Below are 14,387 nucleotides of genomic sequence, written 5' to 3' on the forward strand. Positions count from 1 at the left end.
TATATATATAATATATATATATTTTTTCTTTAAACTAAAACTCTCCAGTGTTGCAGAAAAAAATATTATAAAGTGATTTCAGTCCATAAAAAACAGCATGTAGCAAGTTTGTGCTATCTTAAAAACCCCAACTCAGGATAACCCTAGGAGAAAATCACCTCCCCCCATTAAAGAAGATTCTCTTTTCTATTCTTTCTTGTCTAAATTTCACTGCTTATTCCACAAAACGCCCAAAGAATAACAAGACTCAGCTCACATCCCTCGGCCCTTGTCTGTTAAGACCAACACCAAGGGCTCTTCCTTAGGAGTCTTCACCTCTGCTACAATCAGAGAATTGAGCCCTAATTTCAGGGCCAGTTTTCTAGAAACCTGCAAAACTTTCATACTTCCTTCAAGGAAGGACCTGAAGGCCCCTTGAAAGATCAAGGGGGCAGTGTACTTGGCACAGACTGGAATGCCTGCCAGGCTGGGAAAAGGGAGCCTTTCTATGCAAAAATACCCCCTAAAACACTTTGTAGTTGAAAGTCTAACCAGGTGAAACCAAGTACCAGCAGGCACCAAACTATGGTTCTACCTAAAAGGTATACATCTTCCCCACTTTAACCATAAAGGTAAGGGGTCGGGGGGTAGCAGGATAAGGAGAGCCAAGTGAGCATTTGACCTCATCTGTCTTCTGAGAAGTCAGCATATTTTAGGCTGAAGCCGTGTTGTAGAGACATTTGGCCAAAGGATAGCCTTTGCTATGTGTGGCTACATAAAGCTGCCATTTCTGGGCAACTTGGTTCATGGCTGCTTTATGGAAGCTTTACCGCTTGCGCAGAGTATTTAAGAATTAATAGGAAAATTTTCAGTTTGATTTTGTAAGTGACAAATACTTTAATAACAGCTTCTCAATAACCACCAATGGAGACAGGCTACCCCTCAGCTCAGGATCATAGCTCTTTCCAGTCAGTGGGCTTCTTGCTAGACTTCTGCAGGAGCTCATTGGTCTTAGAAAATTGTCTACATCCAAAGAACCCTCTGTACACGGGGAGGAATGAGCCATCTGCAGCACATGGTGCTGCTTCCTGTGCATGGCACTGTCCTCCTTCTTAGCATAAGAGCCCCAGAACAGAAAGACAAGGCCATTCCAATTCTGATTTAGCCAGGACACGGCTGCATTGGTAAGTTGCTCTTTCCTTATGAAAATTGGCTTGATGGGGCAGAACAGTGAGGACACCCTGGAGTAGGAGAACACCTTATTTGGCCCACCCAGATAAATCTCCATGACCTGGATGAATAAAACCATCCATATCTATAGATGGCTCTTTATAAATGTTTTCCAAACCTGGCAGAGGTGGAACAGGTCTATGAACACTAAAGCAGCCCATGAACTTGATTCGGTCTCTGATATGGATCCTGTCCTGGGATGACAACCTTCACATCTCTTATGTCACACATCTAGATCCAGGTGAAGACTTAGTGTGGGGGTGGGTAAACAGTGTAATGTTTCCTTTCTTCTGCAGCAAACCTATTACCTTGATAAAACACGTTTCCCAAACTCTGTTGAGGTGCTTCTTCTAACTCTCACCAAAGCCCATGGACACGTTACAGGCCATGAGTCTGAGTAGGGCCGCAGCCTCGTTGCTCTGGATACTGACCAACTTGCCCAGTGGCAAAAAGGGCAGCGTCTTGGGCTTGTCCTGTCTGGCTGGGGCCTTCTTGGTGGGACCAGCCCCCGCTTCCTCACTCTCCTCCTGCTGGTCCCCAGGTCATCCATCTCAGGGCTGCAGGCACATTGCTTCCTGGCGGGGCTGCGGGAGCGAATGTGCACCACCTGGGGACTGCAAGACTTGCCCTGGCTGTAGTGTTCAGTAATTGGTCTATATTGCTTTTTGACTTACTGAATTGCAGAGTTGGGAGGAACATTAGATCAGTGCTTTCTCAGATCATAATGTGCATATGAATAATCTGGAGATCTTGTTATATTGCAAAGGAGGGGCCTAGTTTCTGTGTTTCAAACAGTTCTCAAGTTATAGTGATGCAGTTTCAGGTTCACACAACATACTTCCAGTAGCAAAGCTTTAAATGATTATGAAACGGGAATAATGCCTATCTTTCAGAATCATTTTAAGAATTAGAGATAATACATGTTAAGCATCTCAAAGTGTGTCTGGCACTTTGTAGTTCCCCAGTACATGATTAGCTATATTGTGATTAGTAATACCTTCCTTTATAGAGGAGGAAATGAATTCAGAGAAGTTGTCACTAGCAAAGGTCATATTTGTTCATATATGTTGATGTAAATTGTTTGTGTTACTTAACATATTTCTTAGAATGCTGTGTTTAACATATTTCTTATAAGAGAATGCATATAAATATCTATAAGTAGCAGAAGTAATGCTGAATCTTTCAGTGCTCATGTGTATTAAGGAAGAAGGGAAATAACGTAATTTACCTCTACATCTTGCCTGATCATCACAACTGTAAGGTAGTCAAGAGACTCAGAGAGAATGAATAATTTACTCACAGTCACATGCATAAATAAATGGCAAAGCTGGAATTTGAACTTGGGTCTGTGAATCCAAAGTTCTTAGGTTACATCATTGCTACCTCTCACAGCTCCCTGTCTACCACAGGCATTGACATATGTTATATGTCGACAGGAATAACATTGTTGCTGTTACTTTTTTAATCTTTTGGACCCTTATAATTAGAACAGACATGGTAAAAATAAGAATGATTCAGGTTGAACATTAAAAAAATCTTGGTCATTCAAGTTCTACTTAAAACAGGTACAACTGATCTGAATAAGAAAAATTTGAAGGTGTGGGCATGTCTAACATCCTAATTGCATTTTACTTTTTCTATCCCTGGTTTGAATTCTTCATTGTAATATGTTTTTATGCATTATCTGGGGAAATGATAGGGAACTAGTGAAAAAGAAGACTATGGAAAAAGACTATATAAAATATAACTATCAAAAACTTGGTCAGGTGCAGGGATTACCCGGGTAATCCCAGCATTTTGAGAGGTGGAGGCAGGAGGATCATTTGAGGGCAGGTGTTCAAAACCAGACTGGACAACATAGTGAGACCTCATCTCTATTTTAAAAAAATAAAAAAAAAAATTAGCCAGGAGTGGTGGCATGTGCATATAGTTCCAGCTACTTGGGAGGCTGAGGTGGGAGGATCGCTGGAGCCCAGGAGCTTGACAGTGCAGTGAGCTGTGATTGTGTTACTGCACTCCAGTCTGGGCAACAGAGTGAGACCCTGTCTCAAAACAAAACAAAACAAAAAACAAATTTAAAAAACCCCTTAATCATCTACATTAGCATGAGCAATAATTAAAACCAAACCCTTTATTATAATGAAAAAATGTTTTCTGTAATGGTTGTAATGGCAGTGACACTATACATTTGTCAGAATTCATGGAAAGAATGCAGATAAAATTGGTGAATTTCATTTTAATTGATTTAATAAAATTAAACCCATTAGAGAAGTTGACTTGAATTTTTTTTTGTGACCTTGTTTTGTGTTTTTTTTTTTTTTTTTTTTTTTTTTTGAGACGGAGTCTTGCTGTGTCGCCCAGGCTGGAGTGCAGTGGTGTGATCTCAGCTCACTGAAAGCTCCGCCTCCTGTGGGTTCACACCATTCTCCTGCCTCAGCTTCCCGAGTAGCTGGGACAATAGGTGCCCACCACCACTCCCGGTTCATTTTTTGTATTTTTAGTAGAGACGAGGTTTCATCATTTTGTTTAGCCAGGATGGTCTCCATCTTCTGACCTCATGATCTGCCCGCCTCGGCCTCCCAAAGTGCTGGGGTTATAGGCGTGAGCCACCGTGCCCGGCCTCTGACTTTGTTTTTAAATAGATTGATCATAATATCAGCACTTTCTATTCTCAATAAATTAGGCTGTCACCAAAGAAAGCCATTATATTCATTTAGACTTGGAGCCTAAAAAGAGACACACTTGTTTTTAAAGGAAGGAGCACTATTGAAATAACTATGTCTATAACCTCAGGAATAGATTAAGTACATTGTTAGAATGAGCTATAGAAAGGACTGCTATCTTCTAGAATATGTAGCAGGAAAATGTTGTTTTGGCAAAAATTGGTGAGAATTCAGTCATAGTCCATCTCTGTAATTATGATGGCGATTATAGTATTAAGGGAAACAATTGGAAAACTTTTTTATCTGGATGAATCACATGATTCAGTTTATTCCTTTCTTATACCTTCTTACTGTTTAAGATATAATACACAGAGAAGGAATCTCAGTACTGTCTTGCTTGTCTCTAGATGGCTAAGGACAAATTTATGAATGTTTGTGTTTTGTTTTTTTTTTCTTTTTCTCTAAATTATCTGCTTAGATACAGGGACTCCAGTTTTTCCCTACTTAGAAGATCTTTAATCCTAGTGTTGAGGAAAATGTCACTTAATCTTATGTTGAATTGTAGACAATGTCTAATAGTAGTTGTTGGTGGTAGACAGGTATTGGATGAATTTTTTTAAAAAATTTTCTCTAAACCATTCTAAAATGATTTTAAAAGATTGGGGTGTAAAGCCCATTGATTTGAAATTTAATACTTAATTTCTAAGAAATGTAATGCTGTTTTTAAAATATTTCTTTACATAGGTGGTTTTGATGATAATTCTCCTCTGAGTTCAGTTGAGCGGTACGATCCCCGAAGCAACAAGTGGGATTATGTGGCAGCACTTACTACCCCCAGAGGTGGAGTGGGAATTGCAACAGTGATGGGCAAAATCTTTGCAGTTGGTGGTCATAATGGCAATGCATACTTAAATACAGTAGAAGCATTTGATCCAGTGCTGAATAGGTAATTTACATGTTGTCTCTGTGCTTTATAGTATCTTCTGGTATAATAGTAGATTACTCCAGAGTGTTAGAATGTTGCTAGTCGTAGTTAATACTAAGCTTTGGGATATCTTATCTCCCACTGGAAGCTTGCTATCCTTCAAAACCAGTCCCACATAGGGAATTTTTGTCTTTGGTTAGTATTTTGAGTAAAGTAAATTATGCTTTGTTTTAAGATAACATTTTATCTTCTCTGTCTTTTCAGGTGGGAGCTTGTTGGATCTGTGTCTCACTGCAGAGCTGGAGCAGGCGTAGCTGTGTGTTCCTGTTTAACTAGCCAAATTCGAGATGTAGGTCATGGATCCAATAATGTGGTTGACTGTATGTGATTTGAGTTCTGGCCACCAACAATTTAGTCATATCTGATAGGTACAAAAGAAAACCAAGATTTTGATATGACCACCTTTCAACACTTTTTACTACAACTAGAGTCTTATGTAAACGTTAACTGATGTATTGTGACTAAGTACAACTTTTGGAATGATACCTGAAGAATTATTAGTAATAGAATTAAATTTGATATTTCCTGCTTTTGCAAAAAATGGAGTAGGGAAGGAAGACAGTCGAACTTAAAACCATCCTACCCTGAAAAATGCTTAAAGTAGTGCCAAAAATCTTGAAATCTCTCTCTCTCTCTCTTTTTATTTGGATGAATCAAAATGTAATTTGTTGAGTTTTGCCCTTTCTTTTGCCTACAGATGTTAACTTCAGGCAGTAGATTTTTCCTAGAGGAGAGCTTAGTACCTATTCATTAACACAAGGATACATAAAAGACTTGCCCCTTTTGAAGATCATTTCTACTTGGTGCTGATGCATTTATGTCTTGCTTTTTTTTTAGGTGGTGATTTTTCAATTTCTTTTATATTTACAGAAGTAGAAAAAATGTACTGTCTTTTTGAGTGCCACTTGGCTGCATTTTCAGAAGCTTATAGGCTATAAGAAACCTTTAATTTCAGTTTGAATTGCTAGGACACCAAAAGACCTAGCTGGGCTAACGCCATCCAAATGATTTTACAGTTTTATTTTTTCATCTTTTGCAAGAAGTATTTGTTACATAATCAAAAGGTGAACCAGAGGAAACATTGAACAAGGTTTTAGATCTGATGTTAGTCTGGCGCCCAGTTGAGAGACCTTGAGAAAGAATGATGCAGATTACATGACTCTAATGTGGGCAGTCTGAAAATATCTTTAACTCTCTTCTTTGATCATTTGATTTTGGATCCAAGATTTATCAACTCTCTATTTTGCTGTTTGCCACCATCCTGGTTTTTCTGACTGTACAGAATCTGCATTTACTTATTATCAGAAATGAATGCATTTTTACAAAAACCCTTTTGTAGACTGTAGTTTATTGATTAGTTCAAGCCCATCATGAGCCAATTAAAAATATTGTTGGTAAAAACAGATTGAAATTACTGTTTTTATCATATTTAAATCCCTCTGGTGTATTTATTGAAATTTAATTAAAAATATTTCTACATATCGATTTGAAGCCAGGATATTGATGGAAACAGCTCTTCAAAGTTTTAACTAGCATTGTAAAATGGCCTATTCATTATATGTATTTTTTTATAAGTATTTAGCAAGAACATGAATATGTTTTATTTTGTATTTGCAGTGCAATTTGGCATCTCTCTTCCAGGTCTTCCTAAGTTTTTGTTAGTTGTGTCTTTGAATTTATTGTAGTTCACTGCTCGTCAGTTATCTGGTTCATAAGGAAGCGGGGGCAGTGAAAAACACTTCCTTGATCCATCCAGCCCTAAAGTTCATTGACTGATAGCTCATGTATCTTATTAAATGGGATTCTGGACTTGTATAGTAGTGTGGAAAGCCACATCACAAAAGCCAGTGCCTATTGAGTATATCAAACCAAAAAAAGAAAAAAAAAAGTTTTAAGAGGGGTCAGGCTGGCAGATAAAATCTCTTATGAAGCAAGCAGATTTAAATCCAGTAAGCTATTTTTGTCTACTGTCACCTATAGGCAAGTTCATAAGTCATTGCTGGATCTGAACCAGTGTTCTCTTGTGTCAGTACAACCATATTTCAGTCAGTCCAGAGGCAGTTAACCCTGTAGCACTTAGTAGACTGTGACAACTGGCTGGATGTGGAGAATAAGTGTCAAAACCTGGCTTCAATGTCTATTTCTCATGTCTAATGGAGTTCTTAAACAGTGCTTGTTTAGCTGTGGTTACTAATATGTTTGTTATATTTATTTTTGGTAAGAGGATCTTGTTATTGTTTCCTGAGATTATTTAAAATGTTTTTGCTTTGACATATTTCTGTCTTTGTTATATGTAAGGAGTTATAAGGGTTATTATATTTTCATTTCTGGTTTTTACTATACAGTGGTTATCTAATATACTAAGTTGGAACCCTACCTACCCATAAAATATGAAATACTCAGAAGTAAAGTGTATGGGCAATCAGAAGCATAGCCTTGAAGGACCTGACAGCAGTATGAAAAGATAAATAGGCCAGGCATGGTGGCTCACACCTGTAATCCCAGCACTTTGGGAGGCTGAGGTGGGTGGACCACCTGAGGTCAGGAGTTCAAGACCAGCCTGACCAACATGGTGAAACCCTGTCTCTAGTAAAAATACAAAAATTAGCCAGGCGTGGTGGCACATACCTGTAATCCCAGCTACTCGGGAGGCTGAGGCAGGAGAATTGCTTGAACCCAGGAGGTGGAGGTTGCAATGAGCCGACGTTGCGCCATTGCACTCCAGCGGGGAAACAACAGTAAAGCTCCATCTCAAAAAAAAAAAAAAGAAAAAAAGATAAATATAATCAATATGTGCACAGTTCTCTTTATCAGGCAAAAACACATTTATTGAGACATGAAATGAGAATCAGGCTGAAGGAATCATGCAGCTGAAAGCTGATTATAGTCATAGAAATGAAGAGATGAAATATTCAAATATTCATTCAAAGAAGATGGCTACTTTATTGTGAGACTTACCACTTTAACCTCATATGTTAACAGCACCTACCAAAAAATGATATGAAATAGAGCTAAAATACTGAAATTGTAAATGGTGAAAAGAAATCATGAAAATTTATGTGTTATTTCTTCAATAAATATTTCTAGGTGCTTTGTGATTCTTTCATTTAGTCGTTAAAGCCATTGCTTTACTATATTGCACTGCCACTTTAAAAACAAGTTACTTGACATTGTTTTTGACGGATTTCACTATATTCTTATGTAATTAATTGATTATTTCTAAAATATTTGAATAAACTTTATACTCCCTCTAAGGAGTATTTTATTCATTCTTTTAATTCCCCAATGAACTTTGAACTTACAGTGCTGTTGAATGCCTCGGTAAGGACTTGTTGAAATTGCATAAACTGTTCTTGTAAATGGTAAACTTGAGAATTTTTTTTGCTTCTTTTTTCTCTATGTCTTAAAGAATGCCTTTAGAATCTAATTCATGTTGTATCAGTTAAGAATGTTTCCGTGGTTTCTCATATCAGATGTGTAAAGAAATTATTATTGGGGTGCTGTTGGCTATGTCTCTTTCCCCTTCATGTAAAATTCCAAGTGTCAGTAAAACTTCTCTGTAATGTTTTCTTAAAACCATTTATAAATTTGTGTTATAATACTCCAGCAAATCAATGTAATAAATGGTCATATATATCACCAATTATTGATATCAAAAAGTTGGGGTCACATCAGTGCTATTTATTTAATTAAAATATATTGCATATTTCTATTAGCACAAACTTCTTTCTGTAAGGTCTGTGTAACTGCTTCTCATCATTATTTGATTGCTGTTGTGGGATCCTGTCAAAACTGTGTAATTGTTTATTCTCCATTCCTCAAATACAAAATTCAGTAGGTTGGCTGTATTTTTCTCCTTATATAAAGGATCTTTATGTTTAACTGAAAATTTTAGAAAGCTTTTCGTTTTCCCTTACAAAAATGAAAGGTTGAAGGTAACTGATGTAAGTAGTTTCACTGATCTTAAGTAGTTGTCTCTTCAGTAATTTCAGACTTGTACTATATAGAAATGAGACTACGCATTAGGATGACTGTTGTCCTTCCAAGTAGAAACCTTGCAAAGTTGTAGCTTCTGCAAAGTTATAGCTGTATTAAAAAAATTAAGGTTGCCATTGCTAAAACTTCTTTTGAAACTCATCCTTGAAAATAGCCTGAAGAGATCATTTGTAAGTCACTCAAAAGAATTAGTCTCATCATAATCATGTGTTAATTTTGACCAAAATCTTAACTTGATTATTCATCAAACATGATTGAAAATATTTCATGTCTATTTTCATAGATAAAATCTACTTTCAAAGAATTAAGGTTTTTCCTCTACTGGTAAAAATGTTTTCAACACTAAACAGTTTGAATGAAATATTTCTAAAATCATCCTGAGCAATGGCAAGGTCAGTGAAGTGTATAGTCTCTTTGAGGGGCAACCTTATTTGAATGCAGAAATTCTGGTGTGTTTTTTGTTGTTTTTAACAAGTCACTCTTCCATTATCTTAGTGGTTTGAGGCTAAGTTCAGTAGAATATAAGGGGTTTCTTAGATATGAGTAATAGTCATGGGGAGTATTAGCTATCATTTAAAAAATATATCGCCTGTACCAGTCACTTAGTAATTCAGTACTTTACAGTTTAAAAATTAGGTTCAAAAGTTAAAAAAAAAATTGGTTCAAAGACATTAAATAACTAGTCCAAGATCACAACTAAGTTAGTGATTGACTAATATTCTTTGTGATTAAAAAACTCAACTGCCCCACCTATATCAGTTATATACATCTGCATTCACTAGGTAATACAGAATACATACATTAAGAAAAGATAATTTCCTTTTCTTATAGTCTCTTCTTAGTGGTATGAAAGTATTTCTGGTCACTACATTTCTCCTGTCGTCGTCGTCGTCGTCGTTTTTGAGACAGAGTCTCACTCTGTTGCCCAGGCTGGAGTGCAGTGGCGTGATCTCGGCTCATTGCAACCTCCTCCTCCTGGGTTCAAGTGATTCTCCTGCCTCAGCCTGTTTTTTTTTTTTTTTTCCCGTGAGATGGAGCCTCGCTCTGTCTCCAGGCTGGAGTGCAATGGTGTGATCTTGGCTCACTGTAACCTCTGCCTCCTGGGTTCAAGTGATTTTCTTGCCTCAGCCTCCTGAGTTGCTGGGATTGCAGCCACCACACCTGGCTAGTTTTTGTATTTTTAGTACAGATGGGGTTTCACCATGTTGGCCAGGCTAGTCTCGAACTCCTAACCTCAAATGATCCACCCACTTTGGCCTCCTCAAGTGCTGGGATTACAGGTATAAGCAGCCGTGCCTGGCCTGGTCACTGCATTTCTATAGGTAGTATTTGATGCATACATAAAAATATATGCAACACGAAGGCTGAATAATAAAATACCTATGAAGCCACCCACTAAGAACTGGAGCCTTTCTGGTGGTATTAACCCTACCTTTGTGTTCCCTCTCAATTCCAATCCCCAGCCTACTCTTTAGTGGTAACCACTACTTTGAATCTATCATTTCTTTTTTTTTTCCCCTTTTGCTTTTATACATATGTCCCATGGCTATATATTGTTTATTTTTGTGAGCTTTATAAAAAATAGTATCCTGGCCGGGCGTGGTGGCTCACGCCTGTAATCCCAGTACTTTGGGAGGCTGAGGTGGGCCAATCACGAGGTGAGGAGTTTGAGACCAGCCTGGCCAACAGAGTGAAACCCCATCTCTACTAAAACTACAAAAATTAGCAAGGCATGGTGGCATGTGCCTGTAGTCCCAGCTACTTGGGAGGCTGAGGCAGGAGAATTGCTTGAATCCAGGAGGCGGAGGTTGTAGTGAGCCGAGATCCTGCCATTGCACTGCAGCCTGGGCAACAGGAGACTCCATCTCAAAAAAAGAAAAAAAAAAGTATTCTGTATGTAGTCTTATGTAACTTGATGTTTTTATGCAACAGGTTTATTTTTACAATTTATTTTGTTAAGTCTACTTTTCACATTTTTGTTTTTTGCTTTTACAAATAATGCAGAAACGAACACTCATATCCAATTTTTTGGTGCTCATGTCCAAGAGTTTCTTTACCGTATGAACCTAGATTCAAAGTTGGTGGTTTGTAAGGCATGTGCCTGGTCAGCTTTTATAACAATTTTACAAGATAATGCCAAGTTGTTTTCCAAACTGGTTGCACCGCTTTACAGTATGGTTTCTTATTTACTTGCTATCATAAGACCCAATTCTTTCCAATCTGGTAGGTGTAAAATGGTATTTTATTGTGGCTTTAAATTGCATTTTCCTTATGAATGTGACATCAATGTAAAAAATGCATTTTTCTGATTATTAATAAGTTAAAAACATTCTTAGTTTATTAGTCTTTCCTGTTCTGTGAAATATGTCTTGATGTCTTTTATTTTTCTATTTTTGCTCTTAAGATTTTTTTATATTTAGGATATTGATATTTTTGTTGTTCTTTTGTTTTGTACATATCTTCATCTAGTTTGTGCTTTTCACTTTGGGTTTTTTTGTAAACAAAACTTAATATATTCAAATGTGAGTCCTTTTTATGTTTTAAGAAATTTGTCCTATCCCAGGGTCATAGTTGTTTATAGTTGCTTCTGAAAATCAAAAAAGTACCTCAGTTTTTAGTCTGCCTGGAGTTGATTTGTGTATGTGTGATACTGATTTAAAATTTTATTTTTTTACTATATAGAAAATCAGTTTTCTCTGCACCATTTATTGACTAACGCATCCTTTCCTCAGAAGCTTTACTTACATGGAAATTTGCCATTGTAGCCAAATGTTTATTTGGGGGACTTCCTGTTCTGTTCTGTTGGTCAGTTTGCCTAAGCAAGGGCCAAGTATCACGTTATTTAATTGTTATAACTTGATTATATGTCTTGATAACTGACAAGGGTAGTCTCTTACCTCTGTATTTTTCTTAAGGAATGTTCTTAGCCTTTTGGTTTTGTTTTTTGTTGTTCTGAGAGAGGGTCGTGCTCTGTCACCCAGGCTGGAGTGCAGTGGCATGATCATGGCTCACTGCAGCCTCAATTTCCCCGGGCTCAGGTGATCCCCCACCCCCACGACCCCCACCTGCCTCCCCTCCACTCTTCCACCCCACCTTTGTGTTGCTTAGGCTCGTCTTTAACTCCTGGACTCAAGCAATTCTCTTGCTTCAGCCTCCCAAAGTGCTGGGATTACAGGTATGAGCCACCATGCCTGGCCTGCTTTTTAAATTCAGTATGAGAATCAGTTTATAAAATGATAAACTGGGATAAAAAGCAAATAGCTCTAGGAAATTTATTTTTCTGTCCTTTTTTTTTTTTTTTTTTTTTTAATTTTATGACAGTGTTTCACTCTGTCACCTAGGCTGGAATGCAGCGGTGCAAACATGGCTCACTATAGCCTCAAACTCCTGGGCTCAAGCAATCCTCCCACCTCAGCCTCCCAAGTAGCTGAGACCACAGGTACACACCATTAGGCCCAACTAATTTTTAAATTTTTTGTAGAGACAGGGCCTCGCCTCGTTGCCCGGCTGGTCTTGAACTCCTGGCCTCAAGCTATCCTCCTGCCTCAGCCTCACAAACTGCTGGGATTACAGGTATTGAGCCACTGTGTCCAGCTTGCTTTCTCTCTGTATCTCTCTCTTTTTCTTTCAACTAGAATCACATTTAGTGATTAATTAGGGAGTATTGACAGTGCTACAATATTGAATCTTCCTTGGTTTTGCTACTCTAGCAGAGCAAGGAAGTTCCAGTTTGCTGAGCTCTTTAGAAAAATTTATACATATTGATGGATTGCATGTAAAATTTTGTCACATGTATATAATGTATCGTGATCAAGTCAGAGTATTTAGAGTGTTCATCACCCAGCTACATTATTGTTAACTGTAGTCACCCTACTCTGCTGTCAAACATTGGATTTAATTCTATCTAACTATATGTTTGTACTCTTTAACCTACTTGTCTTCATCCCCCCGCTCCCCTGCCTTCACCCTTCCCAGCCTCTATTATCTTTCCATTCTCTACCTCCATGTGATCAAATTTTTTAGCTCCCACATATAAGTAAGAACATGTGATATTTGTCTTTTGTGCCTGGCTTATTTCACCCAGCGTAGTGACTCCCAGTTCCATCCATGTTGCTGCAAATGGCATGATTTCATTCTTTTTCTTATGGCTGGATAGTGTTCCATTGTGTATATATGCCACATTTTCTTTATCCATTCATGTACTGGTGAACACTTAGGTTGATTCCATATCTTTGCTATTGTGAATAGTGCTGCAATAAACATGCAAGTGCAGATATCCCTCTGATGTATTGATTTCTTTTCCTTTGGATAGATACCTAGTAATGAGATTGCTTGATCGAATGGTAATTCTGGTTTTAGTTTTTTGAGAAATCTCCATGGTGACTGTACTAGTTTACATTCCCACCAACAATATGTAAGAGTTTCTTTTTCTCTGCATCCTTGCCAATATCTGTTCTTTTTAATCTTAATAGCCATTCTGACTGGGGTAAGATATTGTTGTGGTTTTGATTTGTATTTCTCTGATGATTGGTGATGTAGAGCATTTTTTCATATACCTGCTGGCAATTTGTGTGTCTTTCGAGAAATGTCTATTCAGATCATTTGCACATTTTTAAAGTGGATTATTTGTGGGGTTTGTTTGTTTGTTTTTTGTTTTCTGTATTGTCCCGTAAGACCTGAGATTATTTGTTTTGTTTTGTTTTGCCATTGAGTTGAATTCCTTGTGTATTCTGGATATTCATCCCTTGTAAGACGGAGAGATTGCGCATTATTTTCTCCCATTCTGTGTGTTGTCTCCTCATTCAATTGATTGTTTCCTTTGCCGTGCAGAAGCTTTTTAACTTGATATAATTCCATTTGTCCATTTTTGTTTTTGTTTCTGGTGCTTTTGAGGTCCTACCCAAAAAGTCTTTGATCAAAACAGTGTCCTGAAGTGTTTCCCCAGTGTTTTCTTTTAGTAGTTTCATAGTTTCAAGTCGTACATTTAAGTCTTTACTCTATTTTGATTTGCTTTTTGTATATGGTAAGAGATAGGGGTTTAGTTTCATTCTGCATATGAATATCCAGTTTTCCCAGCACTATTTATTGAAGAGACTGTCCTTTCCTTACTGAATGTTCTTGGCACTTTGTTGAAAATCAGTCAACTGTAAATATGTGTATTTATTTCTGGGTTCTTTTTGTGGTTCCATTGGTCTGTGTGTCTGTTGGTATACCAGTACCTTGCTGTTGGGGTTTCTGTAGTTTTATAGTGTCTTTTGAAGTCAGATAGTATGGATACCTCCAGCATTACTCTTTTTGCTCAGGATCGCTTGGACTATTCAGGGCCTTCTGTACTTTCGTGTGTGTTTTAAGATTTTTTTTTTTCTATTTCTGTGAAGACTGACACTGACACTGGTATTTTGATAGGAATTGCACTGAATTTGTAGATTGCTTTTGGAATTATAGTCATTTTCACAATAATAATTTTTCCAATTCAGAAACATGGAATGTCTTTCTATTTATTTATGACCTCTTCAGTTTCTTTCATCAGTGTT

General features: G+C 37.4%; 1 protein-coding gene and 1 pseudogene across 4 annotated transcripts in view; one reads left to right on the forward strand and one right to left on the reverse strand.

Moving 5' to 3' along the window:
* The window catches only part of KLHL8 (kelch-like family member 8), a 58,950-nt gene extending 50,371 nt beyond the window's left edge, over positions 1-8,579 (forward strand). For all 4 annotated transcript variants that reach the window (XM_011990751.1, XM_011990753.1, XM_011990754.1 and 1 more), the window contains 2 exons: positions 4,617-4,818; positions 5,062-8,579. In XM_011990751.1, the coding sequence (XP_011846141.1) occupies positions 4,617-4,818; positions 5,062-5,185 (326 nt within the window). In that variant the 3' untranslated portion in view covers positions 5,186-8,579. The remainder of the gene's footprint in view (positions 1-4,616; positions 4,819-5,061) is intronic.
* Positions 933-2,458, reverse strand: LOC105547247 (annotated as a pseudogene).
* Positions 8,580-14,387: the final 5,808 nt, after the last annotated feature.

This window comes from Mandrillus leucophaeus, unplaced genomic scaffold (genome assembly GCF_000951045.1).
Source record: "Mandrillus leucophaeus isolate KB7577 unplaced genomic scaffold, Mleu.le_1.0 Scaffold381, whole genome shotgun sequence".
Lineage (NCBI taxonomy): Eukaryota > Metazoa > Chordata > Mammalia > Primates > Cercopithecidae > Mandrillus > Mandrillus leucophaeus.